At 46.0% G+C, this 25257-nt stretch overlaps 1 protein-coding gene across 2 annotated transcripts in view; it reads right to left on the minus strand.

Annotated features, from left to right (window-relative positions):
• Nucleotides 1-25257, minus strand: part of LOC132910788 (uncharacterized) — a 222320-nt gene that overhangs the window by 49578 nt on the left and 147485 nt on the right. For both annotated transcript variants that reach the window (XM_060966791.1, XM_060966793.1), the window contains one exon: nucleotides 851-978. In XM_060966791.1, the coding sequence (XP_060822774.1) occupies nucleotides 851-978 (128 nt within the window). The remainder of the gene's footprint in view (nucleotides 1-850; nucleotides 979-25257) is intronic.

Genomic DNA, 25257 nt, shown 5'->3' on the forward strand with positions numbered 1-25257 from the left:
CGTCGAGCCTTTCCTCGTACCTTTTCCTTCGACGTCGACGCAACGGGGAAAAATAACGAGGCCGGAAGGCATCTTTGAGACTATCTCTGGTTTTTGGGGTTTGTTTACGACGAAACTTCTCACCGTAGTCGCATTTTAGTTGCTTCCTCGTGGTTGTTTTGGCGAAAATGAACTTACGACCTGGTTGCAAGTGGGCCACGGAAGCTGCACTTGTGCGGGTGTCGATAATTCGTAGCTAATTGTGTATAATATAATTTTGTATTTTTATTCGGTTGGCAGTACATTGGCGGATTCGTTAGAGCGGAAAAATTCATCGCGTTTCAATCCAAGATCGACAGCGTTGATTTCGTTATCCGCAGCGTACACACACATCGATCGAAGAAAAGGTAACAGACTAGAACAGAGTACTTCGGTAACAAGATACAGACAAACAGGTAAACAAGGGAGACGGGCAGTCGAACCTCGCAACGAAACGGACGGTAAAGTAAAAGTGAATTTGTAGAGTGTCATGTACATAAAAGGAAAAAGAAAAAGGAACAATACACACGTTTACTTCACAACATCAACAATCGTCTTCCACAAGGGTGCGCTAAAGTAATAGTTACGATTAACCAACGTTACCACGTATACTCGTTCATTCAAGATTACCAAAATATAATTGACACGGGTTCAGTCGACACAACGAAACAGAGAATAATAATCGAGAGAAGCAAGTAATAAATCTCGTGTGTACGCACTGTTACAGATGCCTGCGTATAATGTATCACGTTCACACGTACACATAGAGATATACATACGAATGTAGAGAAAAATTAGTTGCGTTTAAAAACAGGCTCGATTTCCTACTCACCAACGCACGGATTGTGATTCACCATCGAGAAGATCCTGTCGCAGCGCCTTTTTATGTGGTTGTTTGGACAGATGCAACCGAACATCGGGGACAGCCGCAGCTGGGTCCAGGAATCGTGACAGGCAGTGCTGAAACACAGAAAAATAGACGTACAATACTATCGTATTAACCGCAAAGCCACTGTTACGAAGAAAATCTTAGAGGTTCCTAGTAATCCCTTGACGGGAGGTGGGATCTCGGAGAAAATCGTGAAAATACGCTACAGTGGCCGAACTTTACAGGGCAAAAGTAAAGAAAGGCCAGAGCAAGGGTAAAGTCTGCTAACTGTTCTCAAGTAAACGCGTTCGAGTTCGAAAGTCAATTGCCGAGAGCTCGCGTAAAGTTTCCCTCGTACGTTCCCCTTCGATGACCGAAAAAAAAAAAAAAAAAAAAAAAAAGAGGAGGAGGTCGGACTTGTTTTAGCGCTCGATCGCTTTTCAAACGGGTCACACGAGCTGGTCTGTGTAACCGCGATCGTCTGACGCCACTTCTGGCCTCGGCCAACTGTGATTTGTAACTGCAACGCGCGACAACTCGATCGAGCCGAAGCAACGAAATTTCCTAGCCGATGCTCGACCGGCGATCGAACGAATTTGCGAATTTTGCTACGCGTTGGGTACCAAGTATTTCAAAATACCATACGAAACAATAATACTTTAGGCAAAGTTGGAAAGCTGCGTGACTGGATCGAACGTCACGTTAATACCGTTTACGCGAACTGCATAACAAATTAATCAAGCATTAGTTGGTAAGCGAGGCAGTTTTATAATTATGGAAACGGTCGGTAGTTTTGGACAAAATGGGTGAAAATGTCTGGTTGAAAGTTTAATCGCCGGATAATTTCCTTTCGCTCGCTAACAACAATTGCCAATAACGAAATGTTTACCGATGGAAATCAAATCGAATATCATTAATTGCACCCTTAAAACCCGTATCGAAAGGCCAGCGTCAATGGGACATTGCGTCCGCTCTTTTGGCCAGCGAATTTAATTAAAACATCGTTATCGTTTGCCATTTTAAAAACCGGCTAATAAAACTTTAAAAACCGATAATCTCCACGGCAAATGTCTTTCTCGTAACGTGGTTAACTGCTTAATTGAAATTCGAAAACTCTCGGAGATCCTGTTACGGAACAAAATAGAAACTAAGAGTTATCATTACACGTTGGTTCGTTTAAAGTGGCAGCGAAGCGCGTAGTAATAGATTAATCGATTCGTCTGAAAATTAGAGAAGCGAAATTCGCATACGTTTCTGTTTGCTAAGCTCGACGAAATTCCGCTGCAAATACGATTAGATCACTGCTATGCTTAGAAGCAATTATACATAGATAGGTATAATTATTGCCAGTATCGCGTCAATGCCACGCAATTATAACGCACGACGTGCGATAAAATTAGACGCACGGACGAATTCGTATGAACTCTTTAGGAGCTTTCGGCTTTCGCTTCTGCTAATAATTTTCAATCACGGCAACAATCACGGAGTTTACGATAAGAATAGAGTAAAATAAAAAATGTCACCGGCATGTCAAGTATTTTCAAGCTATTTTCCAAATTTAATATCGATATACGAAAAGATAGCGAGAAAAATGAAACGAGATCAAACGGGATAATCTAATGGAAGTGTTATACCGAGAACTTAAACTAGTATAATATCGATGACGTTAAATAATCGGATTTCGAGATAAACTACATTCGCGGTTTCGCGAAGTGACGAGGTACAATGAAGTCTTGTCAAGATGATACTCGAGCTGGACAGATTTATGCCATGTACAAGGTGGTCGGAATTATATAAAGCGTAATGATATAATTTATATAAAGATTCATCTTCGACAAGACAGAAAGGTGACTCGAATGTTTTATCGATTTATGTCAATCTTCTTATTTCGATATTAAGCGATGTTACAGAACTATCTGGTTGAAAGGAAAGAAGATAAAATTAAAAATGTTTAACAAATAGCTGGTTTAAAAGTATTCGTCATTTGTCTCACAGGGTATCTAATGGTCCAGCTGCTTGGCAAGAAAGAGGAAAGGTCGAAGGAGACTGAAGAGCGAAGAATTCGAGAAGAGCGAAGCTGCTCTCTAGAATTATTTGGGTTAATGGCACACACGGTACCATGGCTCTTGGGCTCTAGACGAATTAGAGAGGAAACGAAGCAAAAGGAAATACGAAACCGAAGGTGAAATAAAAGTGGCACGGCGGGTAACTCGGAGGATGGGCTCTCGTGCTGAAGAAAGAAACAATTCGAACATGATGAACCAAGCTTTTTCGACGATCCTGTTCTTTCCACTTCGCAAAAACGAAATATATTTATTTTATAGTAGTATCGTGAAACTTCTTGCTCCATCATTTCGTCATTTCTAAAGCATTCGACTATTTCACTGACAACGCATCCCAAAGTCGAAGTTACAGGGAAGCCTTTAAACCTGAAACTCAGCCTCATCGAGACGCAAACTTGTTTCGAGCTTCGTATGGATTCCTAGCGACTGTACAACAAGCGTTCTACATCGGTATACCATCGAACAAACTTCTCAAACATTCTCTTCATTTATCCAAAGGTTTCCCAAAGTTTCCTGTAAAACCTCCATCCGCTTCGTTTAGCGGGAAATTCGTCACCAATGGTTTAAGCGATGCTCCCCAACCGGTGGACAATGAAATTATGGTTTCGCCTGTCGACGACGACGATTTTCGTCGGCGGTGTGCCTCTGACAGATATCCAGAATGCAGTCTGTTCGAGAAACAAGAGTCGTCGTGCGGTGTGGTCGAGCATCGGACGCAGTCTCAGGCCGTCTCTGGCGAGTTCCAGCATACCAGTTTTAAGCTTCGTATCCGGCGAATTTATAGCGAGCACTGACTCGGCCGACCGTTGGGTTATACGTTTGTTGCATGGACTCTGCCCGGGTTTCTCCGAAAAATTCGATCCGTCTGCCTCGACTTTTGCAAGCTACGGCGGTGTAAAAGAAGTACGTGTCGTGACTTTGCTGGTTTATCTTTCGTTTCTCGTTGCTGTAGTTTTCCAACGTCATGAACCCAAGAACTCTTCCTCCAACTCTTTGCCATTTCCAACCTTTTCGAATTGATTCTGGCAGATAAATCTCGCGCCAGTTACACTTTCAAGAGATACGAAGGAACATTGGTAACTCGGCTAACTCGTCATCTTCACTCCGCGACTTGCCGCCAGAAATCGATGTAACCTATTCTCAAGCCTAGCTAAAGAACGCATGAATAATTCAAGGAAGCGCGAGAAGACGGAACGTTCCGGACTTAATCAATGCCAGATAAGAAGGTGGGTCTGTTTAATTCACACCGGTGTCGAGGGCTTCAGATGGTTATTAGCGGTGTCAAAGGGTGTTTCCGCAGAGAAAGTGACGAGTTTCTTCTCGCGTATGTTAATCAACGTTAGCGAAAGTTATACCCGATGCGGCGAATTTAATCTCGGCCGGCGTGGCTGGTCGCGCGCACGCCAAAGACACGCGAGACTGGGCTAACGTTCAGCTTGCATCCACGTTTGCCCTGGATTTCCTTCGGCGAGAAACGAACTTGAGAAACGCGCTTTTTACCAATTTGCCAGCATAATCCAGTAGAGCGCGATTTACAAAGAAGCGAGCGTCTCTCTCGTCCGACTTTGAGACAGCCACAGAGATTCTTTGGTTTGATTTTAAATATTTACGTGGCAATATCTCGAGATTTTCCTCCAGCGAAACGGAAAAAGGGAATAATACCGAATTTAAAATTTCGAAAGCGTAGGTGTTAAAAAATTGAAGACATTCAGTTTCCATGTATAGATTTCGTCCGAATTTTCGCTGGCAAAAAAAGAGAAGCTTGTATTATCTCGAAATACGTTTCCCTACGTGTTCTGTTCAACCAATTCATTTTTTCCCATTTTTTCGAATGTCTCGCGTTCGATTCGATTGCACGCCGTGCTCCGCAGTCGAGTTACAAAGCTCAAAGTTATCCAGCGTTGTTCGAGAGGCAAAGGCAGTAGCAGTAGCAGCAACAGCAGCAACGGACCGATCGTGAAAAGAAAAGGTTATGGGGAGCTCGTGGACGGACATTGGCGGAGATTGAAAATCACACGCCGGCAATGAAATATACGCTCCGCTCTGTCGATTTTCGACTTTACTGTCGGATTTCACCTCCTCCGTTCTTCGCCATAAGTTTTATTTTCACGCTGACCTCGACCGGATGATGCTCGCGTGGAGAAATCCGTTCTTAAATTCGAATGCTTTTGGTCGCTTATCCGTTCGGTGGAAAATTAGAATTGTCGTCGGTCGAGAAGGAAAGAGGAACGAGCCTAATAAATTCATAACTATATTCAATAATCCACGATGAAACGTAAGCGTAAATGCTACATCTGCTAGAAATTATGCAGCTACTCCTATTTTCCGACAAAACTGAGTTTTGGTATGACGCGGACTAAAAAATTAACCGGTCTTAATGAAACCACGCGTGGAAACCGCGAGAAAACAGTAGGAAGAATGCAAAATTCATCTTGTCAAGAAGATAAAGAAAAAAAAAACACAGAGAGAGAGAGAGAGAGAGAGAGAGAGAGAGAGAGAGAGAGAAAGAAAGAGAAACCACGGGTATAATCCGTAAATCTCGTTTTTATCGCGCGGGTGGTGCCATGGACAAGGAGAGGGACGTTGGAAAGCGCGAAAGAACAAAGAGAAAAGCGAGGCCATGGGTCGTGGCAGAGCGGGATGTACGGCGTGGAGGAAATCGCACGGGAGCATGAATGCTGGACGACTGCACGACTGCGAAGGAAGAGAACTGGCTGGAAAGAGAGAGTGTAAAACAACGAGAGCAGCGTACTTCCCCGTACATACGGTTGGGCGATAATTTACTGGCGTGTAGGTACGTCTGAAGGATCCGGTACGTGCCGGTCGAGTGGTCTTACACAGTCGGGGTGCTAAGTACGCCTACGCGTGTGCTGACGCACCCTTGCGTCACCCCTTGCATACCACAGCGTGCACGTGCCTCATTCACAGCTGAGAAAACGCGACAACTTTTTAGCGATCGATCGATCAATCCTTCGAGAATTTTCCGCTACGTCTTCTCCGACCAGAAATTTCATTATTTCTCTGATTATAACATGTAGAAGAGAGTTTTGAACCGCTTTCTTTCCAGAGTTTCCATCTTTGAATCGCAAGCATCTTTAAAGAACTACAGAAATACTGCATCGTTATTAGGAAGATCTCATTTCTCGCAAGCCGGTGCGCCTTTGTACTCACAGTTCTTTTGTGCCATTCGTAATGTAAGTATAAAACTTCCCGTGAGTTTTTTTTCGTATATTACTGGAATTCGAAGCAACTTGGAAAGGGCAAAGGAGGATGACTGTCACTCTGTGACACTGACTTTTTCACCCTCGCGATCGTATCCTAACTCTATCCGAAGAAAGAGGCGCGTGAACATGGACAAAAGTTATGCATAGTTGGCGTCGGGACGCTTCTGAATAATGTATGCGCCTATAGCGTGGCCGAGGAATGATTAACGACGCTGATCCGCTTATAACTTCCGAAAAGTTCCCGTCGCTTTTTCGGCGCTTTTTCCACGGCCACCTTCGTTCGTGTGTCCGAGTTACTTGCTCGCGACGTCAGACGACGACGCTTTATTTATCAGCCTCTTATAAATTATACCGCTACTCGAATCTACCGAGCACAGTTATTCGCGAGTACGTTTTCTCGGAGTATCAGCGATTTCCGTGATATTTGTATATCGTTCGTGAGTCGCGGACCGTGAAAGTCGACTCTCTGGAATTGTAACGCGTTAATTTTCTCGAGGAAGTTCCAAGTAAATAAAAGGAGAGGTAGGAAGAACGCTTAACCACCGCTCGACTAAATACCTGAGCGTGGTAATTTTATCAGAGAATAGTAGACCGGTTACTGGTTTCAACTTAGCGTGCCTCATCTGGCACACGCAGGCGCGCGGAATAAGAATCACGCGCGATTCACGACGTTGAGACGTTACTTTCTAGAATAAATCAATTAGCGCGTTAATAAAGTTGATTAGCGTCGCGGTTAACCGTCGCGTCAGCCGCCTCTTAAATCTTTGCATCGCAGCAGACGCTTTCACGTACAGCGTACTCGTCGCTACTTCTTTAAGGTAACAAGAGATCAGTTTCAGAGAGCGAACGCATTCGGAGATCGATCGTACGTAAATTTTACCGAAGGCCGTTCATACGTTGTACCGCGAAATTTGATTTATTCCCATTGGTTGGAGTGCCTGTGCTATCTAGCGTGTACCCAGGCCACAATTTGTCATCGTACCGACACGCGGAAAGGGAATACGGCCTCCTTCCTATTTCATGCGTATACGCATGCGGCCTATGCAAGATTCATAGGCGCACCGTGAGTGCACTCCCGTCATCTCGTAGACGCGTCGCTGCGGGACGACGACATCGCGATATCGTATAATCTACGCAAACTCCACGTCATCGATGCTGACAGCGCCGATAAATAACTAACGCGGTAACCAACTTACGAGCTTGAACACAGTTTCGATCGAAGAATCGCTCGTCTCTAGAAGCTACCTCGCTGATAGATTACACGTAGGGATAAACGCGCCATCCTTCTGTATGCTCTGCCGTATGTTAACTCGTTGTCAAATCGATTCTAATAATAAAAGGATATATTTCATGCATAGAATAAGCGACGACGGAGTTCAACGGTTCGACGCAATATATCGAAGGTAGAAGCCAGAGGAAACGGAATTTTCGCGGAAACCGGCTGGATATCCGGCTGCGGATAAGTGCGCACCGAAATCGACCGGCTTGCATAAGGTGTCTGAGATGCATGTGTGCATTCGAGGGCGTCTATAAATATATGATGCGCGGCTCGTTCAGCCCGTGGGGTGCTAAAGTGGGAATGGGCGAGTCGCCTTATGAATTTTAATGATGCGTATCGTCACGTGATAGGGAGAAGGGCTGCTCCTAGCCTGCCAACCTTGCGGACGCTTCCGCGTAACCGGCTCGGTCGAACGGTTCTTGAGGAACTTTCCACGAATTATTCTGTTCTCGGAACTGCGACCGATGAATGTACTGCGAGGATACAAAATTCCAACAGCGAATGAGCGGCTTGCCGTTCGATTTTATTATAAAAAAATGGGAAAACGTCGCTATCGATGAAGACCAAATTATACGTTTTCGAACAAAACACGATAATTGCAGGTGTCATTTGTTTTACCGGTGATAAAGAACGGTGAACGACAGCGAAACGCGTTATTTTTCATAAATATCATAATTTTTCCTCTGACAATCTGAAAATTATGCACGGCAAATTGTTCGATTCGTTACAGCGGGGGCAGCGTTCGCGCATACAAAAAGCGTGGCCGCGCGGAAATATTGAAATTCTCGCGCAGGCATACTTTGCCTCGCGACCGTTCCTTCCTCGCTGTTCACGAGTGGCAGCTGCTTTGAAATTCAACGATTTGCTCGCGAATTAGATGCGAAACGGGCAACGCGTCCTGTCGATTTCACGTCGTTAATATGCGAATTAATTGAGAGATTTCATTTCTTCCTAAACTGTAATCGCGTTACCACGATTGCAACGATCAACGATTTCCAACGAAATTGTATTTCCTTTTGGCGAGGCGTGAAGGCGCAAACGTGCCTGCTAGCGCAAGTTATTTTATACGCTATATTTATCGACGCTATTAACAAAAATCGTCAAATTTCGTGGAACTAGTACGCGTGCCAAGTAACACGAAATTAAGCAACTGTATACTGTACTAATAACTATCGCCGTTTCGCGTCCCGATCCGGAGAGAACCGTTTGCGTAATTTTCTAGACGAAAATCCGCGAGGAAGACAGCAAAAAGCGTTATCGAAGTGGCGGTTCAACTAGAGGAGAATGTTCAAGCGTAAGTTACGAGAAATTGAATTCATCTTCAACTTGCAACTTCACTCTCAGCGTTAACAACAGGTTTTCCTGAAGTCTCAAGAGCAAAAGGGAGTAGGAAGAAAGGAAAGGGCCGCAAAGAGGAGGAAACGAAGGGACGAGAGTCGTGGTTCAGCTCCTGGAATATCTCGCGAATCTCTCGAGCAAGAACATCGTCGGAAAAGATACCGCTGTATGAGATCTTTTCTCGCTAGCATGCTGAATAATTACTCGACATCGCGTCCAAGGGAAACATATTTACATTTCTAGCCGATGTCGTCGACTGTGCTTTGCCCGTTTTCTTATCCTGGCCAGATGCTACCACTCCATTTCTTTCTCGTTTTCTTCTCCTTGACGTCGTTACGATCCTCCGTCTAAATTCCGCAAGAATTTCGAACCGATGTTTCATCTCTTTTAAGGCTCCTTCCGCTTTTACGTTCGGTTGCCCCATGAACGATCGTGACAACGGCTGCGCTCCTATCACCGCAGAATATAAAATTTAATCGCCATCCGCAAGCAGGTGATCGACTGACGAGGTTATTTTTCTACGATAGTGAGAATCCTAAATTGATTTGTAGATTGTTCCTTGGCCTTATCAACTGGCACATCCACGCATCGTTCTACTTCTCTGGATGTCTCTCTTTATTTTACCCTCCGTCCTTCTCCCCTAGATCTGCCCACGTAAACACCATTGCCCGTATACGTGAGTTAGGCGAAGCTTTACGCAATAATATCAACTTGTCTTCCACCTCAAGCAGCAATCTCAGAAAGAGATCTGTGTTAACCGGCCTGTGTACCCTTAGCTAACCCGAGCGGTGCACTAGTATTATAGCTTCAGTATAGCGTGCTTATACACATGTTTGTCTTACTGTCCCACAGCGACTGTATCACCCCGACACTTGTATTCAACTTATTGTATATCACCTTCATGTAAAAGAGATCTTTGCTGGTTAACTAATACATAAATTAGATTAAATAGAATTGGATCGATTTATCGATTTAATCGTTCGATAGAGAATACATCGTTTTAAATGTCGGTAAAAATAAGTCGCGGAAGCGATAGCAGAACATTAGGCAACTCGTCGAGCCACGAGCGAAAGGTAACAAAATTGCAAGCCGGAAGAGACGGCGCCAATGTAAACCGGCGGCTACCAAATTCAAAACAAAATTTCAATATTTCACCAAATATCCGGCTGGCTGGTCGGACCACACCGGCTCGTCCGAATTTTTTCCACATTTTTTTCCGCGGAAGTAATGCGATCACGTAGTCGTCGCGTTCGTACGTGCGCCGACTGCGAATCCCCTGCCATCACGCTTATCGATAAATTCGGATTATAAATGTTAATTCCAACACGCGTTTTCCATGTGCCGACTAATAAACAGCCAGGCAAATCGATTACGCTCCTTCAACCATCCACTTCGATCTTGGCTAGAAAACAGGAGACGAGGTGGTACTATTTGTCGCGTCGATCATGCGGCCCTTAAATTTGAGCGGAAATTCCTGGAGGCGCGCAATAAGCGCACGCGAGACGCGGCCATGATTTACGGGCTTCTTTTCGCCAGCAATAATCAACGCTGTAAATCACCGTCGCCGCGACTATTAGACCCGGGGTCCCGCGTACTTTCTAATTTTTCCATCGAACCGCGGTCTGCATTTTACGTTTATTAAATACCTCGCTGTATTTTCAACCGCGCGGGTTAGATAATCGGTTTTCCTAGGATTATCGTTACTCGATCTTGGCGTCGGGTTAATTCCCCACGTATGTGTAAGAGTTGGATAATAACCGACGCTCATTTTCCAAGAAATTCAACTTTATGCGGCATTTTAATGTTTCTTCGGTGCCGTACGAGAATAAACGATAATTGATTAAACAAATTAACAGAAACGTGATTAAAATTAAAAGTTTCAAGTTTTGCAGAAATGAAACGCTCGAATTTATATTTAAATCAGGATCGAAATAAAAATTCTCAGTGTTTTATAAAATTAAACGTTCGCGGTAGAATAATACAAAATGGTACGAAAGCGCAATTCTAAATTTCGTGAAATAGCACGAAATACTAATTTTTAAACAAATTTTTCCCGTGCATCTTTTCCCGGAGCTTGAATTTTTCAGTCGTATCACTTTCGTATTGCCTGTAACGTCGACCAACTTTCGTCTCAACTTTGTAAACGAACAAAGTACGCGGCTTTAAAAAATCCACGACTCATCAAACAAACTACGTATAAGCACTCGTGTCAGCGAGTTGCAGGTGCACAGGCGCGTCATGTTCGCCGCAATCAACGGGGCGCGTCCGCAACGATAAGCATCGTTCTTCTTAGCGGTGGTACTCGTGCTAAAACCGCCGAAAATCCTATTATGGAGTCAGCTTGTAATTACGAGGCCGTCGTCTCGTACGTGCTTCCACGTGCGTCGCAACGCGCCGGTCGTTCGAGTGGTGTACGCGTACACGCGCGTATGTTTGTACGCGTGCATGCACGTTAATATATTCTGCGCCGTGAGACGCAACCCTCTTTTCATCGGTTTCGCCCCGTTTCTTTTATTACCATCGCCTTTACGACACCGCCGCGTCGCAACTTCGTTATGTCCCTGATATAATTACCGAACACGCAATAGCGCGCTATTAGTGGAATAATTTCAGCAGGATTTCGTCAATGGTGTGTTAAATGCGCTTTCTTCTACCTTTAACCGTATCTTGCGGTAATCACAGCAAAGATTTTTCCGATCCTTTATGAAAATTTTTCTTACAAGTGACGTAGTCCGTGGGAAGAGTGGAAGAAAGTAACGCATGGGAAAACGTATCGATTTCTGGAGTTTCACTCGCAAAGTTTCGAAATCTCGTAACTGAAACACAATTCTCTACGTGACGCAATTTTCAAAAGCAACGTCGACTACGTACAAGCTTCTAACAGAATTTCATTGGATTTTAACGCTCGTTTTCTTACGATTAATCCGACAAGGATCGAGGTAATAAGGGAAAGGGTTGATGATCGCGGCGATTTTTATAGCTCGTTAAGGCGATCCCGTTTTTATTTCACGGTTGGCGACCATGCAAACCAGGCTTGTTGGATTTTTGCGTGAACACTCGACGCGACTATGTACCGTTTTACGCGTCCGTCGCCCGAGGCAGCCATGCACTTTTTCCCAGTTTTAAAACGACTCTCGTTGCATTTTTTATCGAATGCCCGGAAAGACAGGATGAAACACGGCGCGTCATTTATTTTCGGCACACCGTTAATTCATTTTCGTCACCGGCGTGGAACTGCATATCGCCGATGAACGACGAATCCGGCGTGTATCATGCTAATAAGCGACTCAACATGGTCCCGTTAATCGAGATACGATAAAAAGCTGTGAAAAATGAAACTAACGATATACAGGAATATTCTTTTTCATGGAAATCTACAGGTAAACGAATCGATGGTCGAAAGAAAATTGGTTCGACGATGACAAAAAAGAATTCTCCATAGTAACGCGCGTTTTAGCGGCAAACTTGCGACGGTCGGAATAGGTTCAATTAAAGCGTAGATCGGTGTTTGCTCGAGTATCGAGCAAACACCGATTCTCGTCGTTAATTACGTCGCACGAGGAGCAAATTTAGTGGCAGTGGATTTTGATGGCACGTTTGTTACGTCATTAATTGGACTTGAACCGGTCGGTCAAGTTGCGGCTCGCTCGAGCGTACTCGCGTACAGTCATCGTCGCGATTGACCGTCGTCTCCCTGGTGAACATCTTTTGCTTGGATAGATCACCAGCTTCGGATAAACTACTTCACCGAATATTAATTGCGCCATGTGTAAGTGTCGTCATCCATGAAGAATTTACCTCGTTACAAAACCCGAATATCGCGTTCGTCCGCAAACTGTAACTGTGTTAATCCCGTGATATTTGCTCCCCGATGTTAACTAGTCGCAACGGACACCATGGACGTGCAGAAATCTGCAAGGTACATCCGTTGTTGCGAGAACTCGGTCGAATCGAATGAGCGGAGCTAAATTTCTGCGCGGTGGAAAATCGGTTTTCGAGGGGAAATCTATCCTTGCGAAACGTGCGTGTCCGCTGGGTCAGCGTTTCGACGATGGCGCCTTTCCACGCTGTCCGAATTCTCTGGATATTGGAATAAATTATACCTTTAACGAGGACGAGAAAGTTGAAAAGAAGCGTCGCGCCAGCATTTGGGGATGAGAAACGGTTCCTGGTTGCATTTTGTATGCCGTCTGCTACGAGAGCTCAGCACGCTGAATTAGCGTCTCGCCACGAGCCTCCGCTTCGTACGAGCTTGTAATCCGACGGACGTGGCCGCGTTCGCGAACACGCAGCTAACATGCGAATTAGCGCTTTGTTTCGCGCGACTAACCAATTTCTTTCGCGGCTCCGCAGACCACCGTGTAAATAAGTTATCATCGGTGGCGAGTTTCATTTTGCAGCCGCGAGGGAATCGAGCTAACGCGAGCCCCAAGGCCTCTGCAGTGTCCTGTGCATTTCGAAGCGAAGTAATTCCTCCACTTTCTTCGTACTCTTTCGTTCCACATCAATCGGAGGTCGATCAGTCTAGGGGAATAAATTTGTCTTTGGATGCACGTGAATACGTCGAGTGGTTTGGGTACGCGTGATTAGCATCGCCAAGGAAGTATAAATGGATCTTCAGGGATTACACGTCCTTTTTATGTTACGCCATTTTCGGGAAGGAAACGAGGACAACCGATAAAACTTCAGCGATTCGCGAAGACATTGGATAAACGATCATGGACGAACTTTATTCAGACATTCAGAGTCCGTTATAACTTTCACATCCCGCAGCGGTAATCTCCTCTGCACTAGCATACATGGAACGACCGACTTGCTCGTAAATTAACGCTCTCCTGCGCGTGGCTCGTTGTAACACAATTTCTGCAAAATAGCCACAATAGGAATCCCAATATAAATAACTTATCACCTGGATGAATGCGTTCTCTGCAGCTCCGCATCCTCGCGGTCTTTCGACCGTCTACCGGTAATCCTCGTTGCGGTTGTACGCTCGAGACGGTATGCTGTTCCTTCTCTTCTTCCTCCCTCTTCTATAAATTAGCGTTCCCAGCCGAAATTTTCCGACCACGATTGTCCCACGCTATAACGGAATCGGCAATCTAATACGAGTTGAGCTAAGCCTTGACACGGAAACTTGGAACTTCTGCTCAAAGTTGCCGATATTACAGCGAAACGAGCTCACGAAAATATAATTGCGCGTTACGTGTAGTCTACGTGCTTTTTGGATCATTCGGGTCTGTCTGTTCTTCTTTCGATAGTAATCGAATTTTTTTTTAGAAATGATCGAGGAGAAGGGCACGATTCCGAATTCGATGTGTGGCGTATTTATAGACTCTTCGTTCAAAAATTCCCCATTCATAATTTCGTTATTCGTGGAAACACGCGGCAGTTCTAATGGAAATCAGTTGCATCGCGAGACATTTTCGTTTAGAGGTCCGAGTTACTTGCGTTCGAAGACGAGGATGAAAGAACTCGTTGCACATGGAATTACGTAATTTATTACAGCTTCGGAGAAAAGTACGTTCACGGTGAATTTACGGTTTTAACGAATCTCTTTCGAATAGGCCGAGGTGGAAAGGTGAATACATGCGCATACGATATGCAGGCAGTTGCAATTTTAACCAGTTGAATTACCGCGTGCGCCTTCTTCCAGTCTTCCAGCTGCTTTCATCGCGTTTTAAGACGAGATGTAACCACCTCCATGAACGAACAAGTCTCGCCAGCGAAAGAAAAATCGACCAACGTCGAGACTTCGTTATCGCCTAGGATAAATCATGATTCCGCGATGCCACCTGAGAAATTACGTTCGAGATTCTTGTACGTGGAACGTGGTTGATACGAATTTCAATTTCGATAGTACCAGGCGTTCGCGTGTAGTACGGCGAAGATGTAGAGATCTGTCTTAATTGCCCCTTGCTTTTCAGTCAACGAAGTTGCATCGGCAAACGATACCGAGCAGCGAAATTTCTAAACGATAGAAAAAGTCGTCGAGGTGGCGATCGCGAACGAGAGAAATATCGTCATTAGAAAGGCAGCTGGTGTTCAACGCCTCTTAACGCGGCTCATAAATTTTTCCGAGCAAAGTTGCGGGTTCTGATAGCTAGTTTGCAATTCTACGGACGACCGCTGGAAGATAGTTGCCACGAGGGAGGAGAAGAAACGGCTCAACGGTGGAAAAGGTGAAACGGGAATAAAGGAAGAGAACGGACTTGAAAACGACGAAAAGAGAGAAAGTTAGCGGGCAGGTTATAGGTAGGACCGAACCGCATTGCAGAATTACTCGGCAAGGTTCCTGCCCAGAGAGCATAAAACAACCGACGCCGGCTGCTGGCCCTGGGGTAAATTTATGAGGCGCTTATACGCCGAAATAGAAACCTGGGTCCACGAGTTCCACGCCATCTCCGCGTACATCGAACATCTGCCCGATCCGATTCCATAGAAAAATTCCTTAAAATATTCCTAGGGAATCGCTTGTTTCGCTAGTCCTTCGTGTTCCATCGCCGTTCCTGTTTTCGGTCCTTTCCTCCTGGGAGACCGACAGAATTTCAACGTCCTTCCGTCGTACATCGAATGCTCCAAGTTGCGTGTCCGCGCGTGCAACGATTAAATACCTCGTGACACGAACAATAGGGCTACGATCGATTTCCTCTGTAAATCGACAAAAGGAAAATATCGTTACCGTGGTTTCTCTCTGTTAGAAACCACGCTACTTTGTATTGAAATTTCTGGGAGATTAAGGACATTAACAGGCGTAGAATCGCGTCGGAATGTAATTGCGTAGCGGAGCTCCGTTTGGAAAATCTGGAAAATTGGGATAACGCAGTCACGGTTGCGGTACAATTTGGCAGAATTTCACAATACCTAGCGGCTGTACGACTATGTATATTAATTACTACATTTACAAGTTCGCCGCTGCGGTAGTAGCTCTGAATTGTTCATAGCGCGGTAATTTAGTCGGGCACGCGTGTACCCACGCAAATCTCCCGTCCGTTCGTGCAACTTTTATCCCCTTCCACTTGGCCGTAATCAACGGTCGACGACGATGGAAAAGTTTCAGTTGCAACCGATACCGACTGACCGCTGTGGATTCTTCAACATCGTGAATTAACGAATTCGTTTTCGTAATTCGCTTGCGCCGCCATCGTACACGCGTGTCTGTGGACGTGCGACTAACGGAACCGTTGCATGGATTTTCGCGAATGTTTTGGCAGTTTCGTGTTTCCACGTCCTTCGCGTACACCGAGTGGAAATGAAAACGTTCGACGGGTTTCACGCCGCAAATTTCTACATTCCAGTATACTTTGCAACGAAATCCAAAATTTAGGATCTAACAAATCGAAGATGTCATGAAACGATAGATCCAGTTTACGAAGTACGCAGTTTGCGAAGGGTTTGCTTTTGGCTCCCTCGCTATCTATATATCGACGTTTTGCTTGTACTCCGAGTTTAACTGTTTATGTTTCCCGGTTGTCTGTGTTCATTTCGTTTCATGCAAACTAGATTATGCGCGATAGATGCACGAATGCCGAAGGAAGATCGTCGGAGATGCGCAAATTCCAGGTCGGAGCTGACTATCCCGAGATCATCGTATCGCTTCCAAGACGATATTTCACGTGACTAAAAAAAACGAGAGTCTAGAAATGTTTGGAGGACGATAGGAACAAAGCGAGTAGAAGGTGGACGGATGCGTCCCCCGGGATGCAAAGCGAACAGTCGCGATGGTCGGAGTTGCATTCGGGAAACAGGTACCTGACCGAACGTGATCGCGCTCTCAGTTTCGAAACGGCGTCGATACGAAACGAACGAAATATCGGTCAAAAATGAACTGGAGGAAAGTAACTGTAGGTTGAGAAGAAGTAGATTAAGACGCAAAATGATCAGACAGATACTTAAGAAAGGCGAGAAAGCGACGAAAGGAGACCGCGACAAAAAGACAACGAGATTATCAAGGAACAGGGTCAAAGGAAACATTGGCAGACCCTAGAAGAAATTCGAAGCTCGATGAAAGAGAGGAAAGGAAAGTTTATAACAAGAATCGCGAGCGAAATAAGGAGAGATAAGGGTAGGAGATGCTTGCAACAGGCCATCAAAGCCAGAAGCGTATCGCGCAACCAGTCGGTCGTTAAAGACCAAAGTTTCGATGCAGCACAATTCGTCGTCTGAGAATAGCTATGCTCGTAGGTAACAGAGACGTGACCATGCGGCAGGAAACGCCATGACGAGATTCCATTGTGAATATCTATTTTCGTGTTTGCGAACTACACAAACTGACGCCGCGGGCAGCTCTTGGATCGAATCAATAGGGAAACAATTGTTTCCGAACCTAAGTTCGTTCCTTGTTTCGGTCTTGAGGTTTTCATCTTCGCCACGAGAAGAACTGCGCTGCATCGTAATGGAACCCTCCTCACTCCGCCCATCCTCTTCATCCTTGCTGGTCGATGATACATGCGACCGGGCCGCGAAGAAACTTCGTTTGCCTGGTTAATCGTTTGTGTTTCGAACGTGTTGACCATCGCCGCGATACGTTCGAACGATGACACGATTTAACAGACTCGCAACTGTTTCGATTTTAAAACATTGACGATTCGTATCGCCGTTTTCGTATCTCTATCGCCGGAAATGGAAAACTCCATCGTCCGTTTCAACAGGATCGAGTTTACGATCGAGTGGATCGCAGCATCTGCCACAATCATCGCAAATACGATTGTGTTTGGCAATGACGGGAGCTGATTGAAAAATTGTGGGACCACCGACGGACGACTCGTAAATACAGGCTCGCGTTCTTTGGGGGATCCGACACGTAGCTGCTGCTGGTAAAACTTTGCGAATGTGCCGACTTTAATTAAGGTCGATCGATGTCAAGTAGTTAGCGGTTAGAGGCGTGCTGAAACGAGCGGCGGCGCAAGCGCGCCAGACATTCGAGCGCGTTTCAACCAACTTTGTTTCAGACTTCGATGACGTTGATTGAATCAGACCAGAGCTTGCAGCCACTTCGCTCGTTCCGGTTTGTTGCACCCTCATGTAATAACAATAATTTCGTAACCGTCGCCGCTTGAGTTTCCTTGTATTAGCGATAGTTGCCGGATCGATGAATGTGACTTTAATTTTACCGCCGAATGACTGTACGATAACGTGCATTGCTTCCATATTCTGACAATGCTAGAAGAAAGAGAAGAGAATTGGCGAATCAGGATCATCCGGACGAAATCCCTGGGTGACGATCGACGTCGTTCCTTTAAGCGATGCTTCCTGACACACAAAGACGACATCGGCAGTTGGAGGGTCTCCATCGACCGCATCGTCTCGTTAGATCGATAATAGAAGACGGGAAATCGTCACCTACGGGGATGTTCGTGTCAGAGATGGAGAAACAGAGGGCGAAGGGGAGTGCACAGATGAGATGTAGGGGAGAGGAGCGGGGAGGAGGTCGAAATGCGGCGCACGAGAAAGCGCATAAGCGACGGTTCGACGTGCATATACGTGCACTATCGGGATTCTGCAGTGCAGGTGCTGGCGAATGTGGGCCACGGCGTGTGACATTGCGCGGCCTGGCTAACGTGGGAAGCGCAGATAACTCGAAGCGACTGGTAATGCGAGGCTCATGCCTGTATGGTTAAGGCCAAAGGTGGCCCAATAGCAGCTGATGGCCTTTACGGGCAATGGCAATCGCCCTTTCCAACCCTACCCGCTGCCAGATATCGCCACCCTTCTATCCGCTGCTCCACGACTAATACCATTACGCTGTCAGAATCGAAAAGGAACAGCTCGTTCGATGACGTTGCCTATCTTTCGAAGATTGAATTGCCCGCTACCGATTCCCATTCCTTTCGCTTTTGTCCTTCGATCCCTGCCCGCCATCCCTCCAACCGTTTGTTCTTCTTCCATTCGATGTCGTTCAGCTTTATCAGAGAACAGTTTAGACGGAGATGCAAGTTGCAAGTTAGAAACTCCAAGTTTCGAAAGCTCTCGCGTCTCTTTCCCTCTCTCGCTCCTCTATTCGTCGCTTTGTCGGCTCCATCGCAATTAAGAGGACAAAGTATCGTCGTCCCGTCGATCCGAAAAAGTACGCTTCGCGTAGCTTTCTGTGAAAAGCTGTTCACGGTACGGTGTGCAAGCTCTTGCGCGTTGTTTTAACGCCGCCTCGTATTTTATAGTATCGTTCGATCGAATTCGATCTATGACGGAAGTTAACCGAGCGAAAGTTGTCCCATCGACTTGGCTCGGAAGATCGGGGCTCGCGTGTCGCTGTATCCTTAGGGAACGGCAACTTCTGGGAAAGTCGGATGATTGTCCGCGACTTAATCGCGCGACGAATCAACCGGTATGCTGTCAAAATGAGGTTGCCAGCCAGCACGTAATTACAGACGCGACAGGTAATGCAACGACGTGTTCTGGAATCCTGCGAGGATACTCCACGTTCGGAGGTCATTTCCCCTCGTCACTTCCGGCCCGCCAGCTCGACGGGATTTCTATGGGTGAAGGGGCGTGTAAAATCCGAGAGTTGCGGCCGTTAGAACGGTTTGCAGATTCCTGAGTATAATCAGCCACGGCTCAGCGTAATCAGTGTTTACCCAGTAATTATTATGCAACGTGGCAACGCGAGTCACGAAGTAATTAAGACAGCGAACGGTTCTCGCGCTTCCCTTCATCGTCAAAACCTTTTTCACCAGCCGATCATTCGAAAAAGTAGCATGCCTTGCGACCGATCCTTTTAACTCGGAATTTGCTGAGTGACTCGTCGCCCGGTAGAGAACACACCCGGAAGAAAAAACACCATAAAATCGATCAAAGTTTCGTCGCGTACAAACGACTACTCGAATCGACAGCTATCTTGAAAAGGTAACCTGTAGTTTGATCTCGTAGAAATCTATTTCTGCCCGAGACGTAGGAAAATATATTTAGACCAAGTTAGAAATCCTGACCGGATTATTTTTACCGATACACGCGGTCGTAATAACCATAGAGTTGCCTTGGAAGAAATCAACGTGGGTTAAGGGTTCTTATTATTAGCGTGGTCGCTATAGGCTACACGTTCGGACGTGGAGTTAACGCGAATCGAACAATCGAGGGCAGGAAGATCGATCGAGGAATGCATACGTTCGAGCTGTTCTATCTAAGAAATAAATCAGCCGGATCGCGGCGAAAGAAAAAAGCCCGGTGTAAATTTTCCGCAAATTTTGGCACGGTCTCAAGCGGGTTTTAGTGCCAAGCAGAACAAAGTCACGCCACGCCGGTGAAATTTATGCTCGTTATCGTGGCGTTTCAATCGAAATCGAACGACTCGCTGCGCCCGCGAACGACGTCTCGTCGCTCGAGAAAAATTAGACGAAAACGCGATCCAGGGAGAAAGAATCGGAAATGGAGGGGTGAGGGTTAAAGAAGAGGAAGAAGAACGAGCTTGATTAGAAGGACTGCTCGTAGCAATCTCAAGCTCACGACCATTTTTTTTACGTCGAGCAATTTTATTGTCTTAACAACGTCGAGCAATCCATCCTTCTTTGGTGCACGTCCCTCCACGTTCTATAGAGCCGAGACCGTCGTCGTACGTCGCCAGCCAATTTCATTCCGTCGGCTCTTCCTTTAATTCCGTCGTCAGGTGTAGCCTTGACATCGACGATTACCTCTGTCGTTTCTGTAGTTTCATTCGCTGCTTTCTAATCGTTCATTTACTACCGTTTTCTATTCGTAAATTGAAGTAACTATCGCACTTATCCATAGCCTGAACTGTGCATAGGTTTATTACGCAACGCGATATACCTATTTTGGAGTCAAGTGCGAGTAATTAATTTTTTGAAAATTACTCTTGTCATATCCTGATAAATACCCTCTCCCATAACTCGTTATTAGTGGTACGAACTACATCGATAACTATCTTCATACCAGCCATACAATACCCAATACATGAAACGCATATGGAAACTATATGATGTACATAGACAGCCTGTTACACTGGCAAAATGCAATAATATAATTAACCCGGTTAATCGGACGACTCTTGTTTTATCATCGAACGCGCATTGAATTAATGGGCATTAATCTCGAAGCGAAATAACGTCGGTCGGTGGGTTGGTTTCTCGTGAACTACATCTTTACACCGTAACCGTAGGCCGAGTCGACTCGTTCGTGAACGCGACACCGGCTATACACCTGCAACCGAATGGGAACGGGCGTGTGCACGGCTACAAGAGTGGAGCAATGTCGTTTGTGGAATAAAGTCACGCGAGTCTTGCGTCGCGACAAGCGTCCCCGTGAGCGATAACTACGCCCGCTTCCGGAGACTTTAGTTTATGGCTATGACACGAGATCGGTCGATCGTTGTCCGCCCCATTGACATAGCTTTTAATTTCCGCCTATCGATCTCGATCGTAGCAGAGGATCGTTAGGATCTTGCGATCCGCAGGGAAAACAAATTCTTCTATTTTTCGTTCGAATCGGGACGAGTAAAAGGGGATTCTTCCAGGAACTCGTTGCGAGGGTACTTGGCTCTGTGCCTGCGTCGATCGAATTACCGCCGAACACCGGACAAATATTTGCTTACTTGATCATGCGAGGGAAACGAGAATAATATCGCGAACAAACCACAAAATTTCGGTTCCTCTCCCGTTCATCGTCCTTTTCTTTTATAGATTGCTCGCGAAAGTGGTCCGAATCAATATCAACCGCCGCTACTTCCACGTTGTTCTACGTGTCGTTTAAAATTCTCCCGTTTAACGCAGAGTGGATTAATATAGCGTTTCGTATAGTTATTTCAACCAAGCAACAGCCCGGTATAAGTTTTACGAATGCCAATGTCCGACTATATACAGATCGATGCTACCTTGTCGCGCACATTCGATAGCGTTACTACTGGGCTTGCCTCGTGGTCCGATCTCATACGGCGGCATCTACTTCGAGCGACGCGCTACCAAAGACCTCTGGGTTCCGAGATATTTACGACTACCCAGTCTTTCGTATTTTATCGCAGTGACGTATACGATGCTATAGATTTAAATGTAACCGTTATGAAACGGTACAATTCTATTTCAGGTGCATTACATGTTATTCCTAGCCAGCATTATCGATCGGTCCACACCATTAACCTCCAGTCCCGTACACATTTAACACGCCGCACTTCTTGCGGCTCTATTATTCAAATAATCGTCTTCAGAGCGCAACTGTGTGCCACGGCATTTCAGTCTGGCCGGAAAGTGAACTGACGCGTGAATTGCCGGCAACCGGCTTTTCCCTCCTTAATCCAACAACGACGACTAAAATCTGTCCACGGTTGCGACGCGTAATGCGCGTCACGATTAGCATCCATCCGAATTTCGTCGCGACTATCGTCCAGAGGATTGCTCGCGCGCGCTTTCATACACGATTACGCGCTGCTCCGGCCAGCTGCGGCAGCCTGGCCAAATTAGAGCGTGCCGATACGCCAACGGATTCGTGGATGCGTGTCGACTAGACCGAAACTCGCGATTACGCGTCTCTGCTCGCGTGCACATGGCGACCGGCCACAGTTAAACTCCAACGAACGCGCCAGTTATTGTAACGAAAGCAACGGTCGACGCCAGCTTTTCGATTCGCTCGTATCCTCGTGCTCGTTCTACTTCTCGCAACTTCCTTCCCACACAATGGAATACAGTGGCGTTCAAAATGGCCGTTGTTAACGAACGCGGACACCTTTACATCGAGCTCGGTCTTTCGTCGACGATTTAATGACGAACCGGACTCGAATTGTCCGCGAGTCTTCGTCTGCGGGATGAAAGGTTCGGTTGTTCGTTGAAGATATTATTTCGCTGCAAAGTGAGGATGACGACTGCGGTAGTCAGTCTGTTTTTCCCAGCGGATATAAGCGAGGTCACCTTTGTGTGGAATTTTAAAGGGGAACAGACAGCAAAACGAAAAAGCAGAGGCCGAGAGAGAAAATATAAGAAGCGTTGGTTGATTCTCTCGCAAAAACGCGTGTCCTTCGTTAAGAAAAGCTTCATCCACGTGGTTCGTTTCGTCCGGTTGATACGTGAGTCGCATTGTCCACTATAGCAATTACACCGCTGGTCCCGAAAAAGCCGTTAACTAGACGAACGATCAATGTTTGAAAATGTACTACGTCGTTACGTAGCTGAGGTGTAATAGGTGACGAATTATAGTCCCACCGCGGCATTCACGCCAGTCAATCGCTCGTCGGTGTAAAAAATTGGCCGGCACGTCGACTGCATTGAAATCGCGTTCGTTCCTTATTCTAATCTCTTATCATCGGTACGGCGGAAGAATCGAAAATCGTTTCCACGTCGTTTCCTATTCGACGGTCACACATACGGAAAAGGTTAACAACCTCGTTATCCGTGGAATCGCGGGTACCCGTGTGGAAAAATAATAAATTCCAGCGGTGCCCTAGCTATTCCAACCGTAGCGTGAATCGCGCTGTGACGTTCCGACGTAACTGCACGTAAACGTGTACGGCGGTTTCAAATTGAAGATAAGTCGAGTCGGTCCAACTACTTTGGCTTAATTTTCGGTTAAACTGCAAGATTAAGCGAGCAACGCTAGCGGAATATTCGATGCATGCTGCTCGAGGAATAAACCAGACGATCATCTACTAGGCAGTAGAGTAAACATTTCGTAATCGGACGAACGGAATCTTATTAGAACATTAATCTTCGAGTATCGCGACGTTGGCGGTGTTCATTTATCACGTTAGCTATGTGTCCGCGCGTCAACGACGATGAAACGAAAAGATGACTCGTAACTGCCAATTACGTGGCAGAAGAAAGATTACCGGCAGGAGGGAATCAGCGATTCTGCACGGTTCCTTTTTCCCACGTAAAAATGCAACAACGGCGGGAAATAATCGCGCGAAGAATAGACCCAACATTGACCGAAACGAGTCGAGTCGGTTTCTCTCGATAGCCGCGGTGACGATTCGATTTTTTTTTGGAAAAATTGCCCGCAGTTTCGATCGTTGGAGAAGAGCGAAGAAGGACGAAACGGCCGCGATCAGAGTTGATTTCTTACCGACGCTAAATTCACCGTGGTTTCGTCCGGCGAAAATTAATTTCTACCGTGACCGGATTCAAGAATCCGTCGAGATCCTCCCATGGCTTTCTTCCTTAATTCTTTCCTCGAATAGCTTGTCGTATTCTCTGAGGGATTGCAGCACTGTCAGAGTGGCTAATCTTCGATTTGAACGAGACTAAGTCCGGAATAAAGTACGCGGCCCGACTCGTTTAAATCCTGCCGCGCTTTTATTTCTCCAAGGCGAACGGATTTAACAAAATTACCACCAACAGAATATCAATAATTCTTTACTTCGTTCTTTACACGCTCGGAATGGTTGATGAATTTTCGCATCGATTCAAGGTCCGACGTAACGACGCGCTCTCGCACATCTTCTTTCTATTTTTTTTTTCCTGGAAGCGTTTGTAACGTTCTCAAGAGGGTTGCGATAATATCGCGATACTGTCTTTAATGGAGGCTAAAGGTTAAACCCATCGAGAGTGCATTACGCTGATCGAATTAGGTAGAGAGTCGATCCATAAGCGTCATCCTAAAATTGTGCTCCATAATGTGCATCCTTTCGACGTCGCGACGACTATTGGAGAAACGTTAAATCGACCCCGGTGGATCTAACGTGTATGATATAAAAATAACAGGTCGGGAAACGTTATCTCTGCGAGACCTAGATTCCAGAACAGCCGTTAATAGACTTTACGACTGTGCAACGGTTTCATATTCGCGATTCAGATCGCGGCGCGAAAGGAAACACGATGTACACACGGAACGCTACGAGATAAAATTATCGTACGGCAAGGTCGTTAAAATAAGACGAGGATTGCCGTAATTTATCGTTACGATATCGTTGTTTGAACGAGGGATGCTGGGTAGCTGCGCCGGTGAACGGCGACGAAAAGTGGGAAACGCCGGGAAATCCTTTTACCGATTCGCCGACCAACCGTATCGGCGAACCAAGAATAAATCAAATTGCAAATGCATCCGACGTGAGGCCAGATTGCAAAGTTCTCCGCGAAATTGGTCGGAAGCCTGGCTCTATCATCGATCAGGAGATTTCGAGACGCGTATGTGCTCTCGCGTGGCAGAGCCTTCGCGCATTCCTCGTCGCTTCTCTCTACCCGACCAATGGAAAACGTCACACATCATGGAAATGTAAACTCACCGCACTTCCACCATTCTATCGCGTCCCATTCGTTATTTTCCTGTTCGTTCCACGTAATACGCGATCCGTCTCGATTCGAACCTTTCAAGGGGAGGGATCGAAGAAGAAAATTTAATGGCCAGTTTACGAGATACTCGGCGCCATAAAATTGCGAACTGTAGCGGTTCGATCCTGAAACGGAACCTCCAACGGTCGTCGCGTTTCCCTCTATTCGCTTGTTTCCTGTCCCGCATACTTCCAAGCGATCGACGTCCGTATTTGTTCGGTTCTTTCGTAACTGACATCGAACATTAGTTTTTGTTTGTTCTTTCGGC

The sequence above is a fragment of the Bombus pascuorum genome, chromosome 9 (genome assembly GCF_905332965.1).
Source record: "Bombus pascuorum chromosome 9, iyBomPasc1.1, whole genome shotgun sequence".
NCBI classification, from domain to species: domain Eukaryota; kingdom Metazoa; phylum Arthropoda; class Insecta; order Hymenoptera; family Apidae; genus Bombus; species Bombus pascuorum.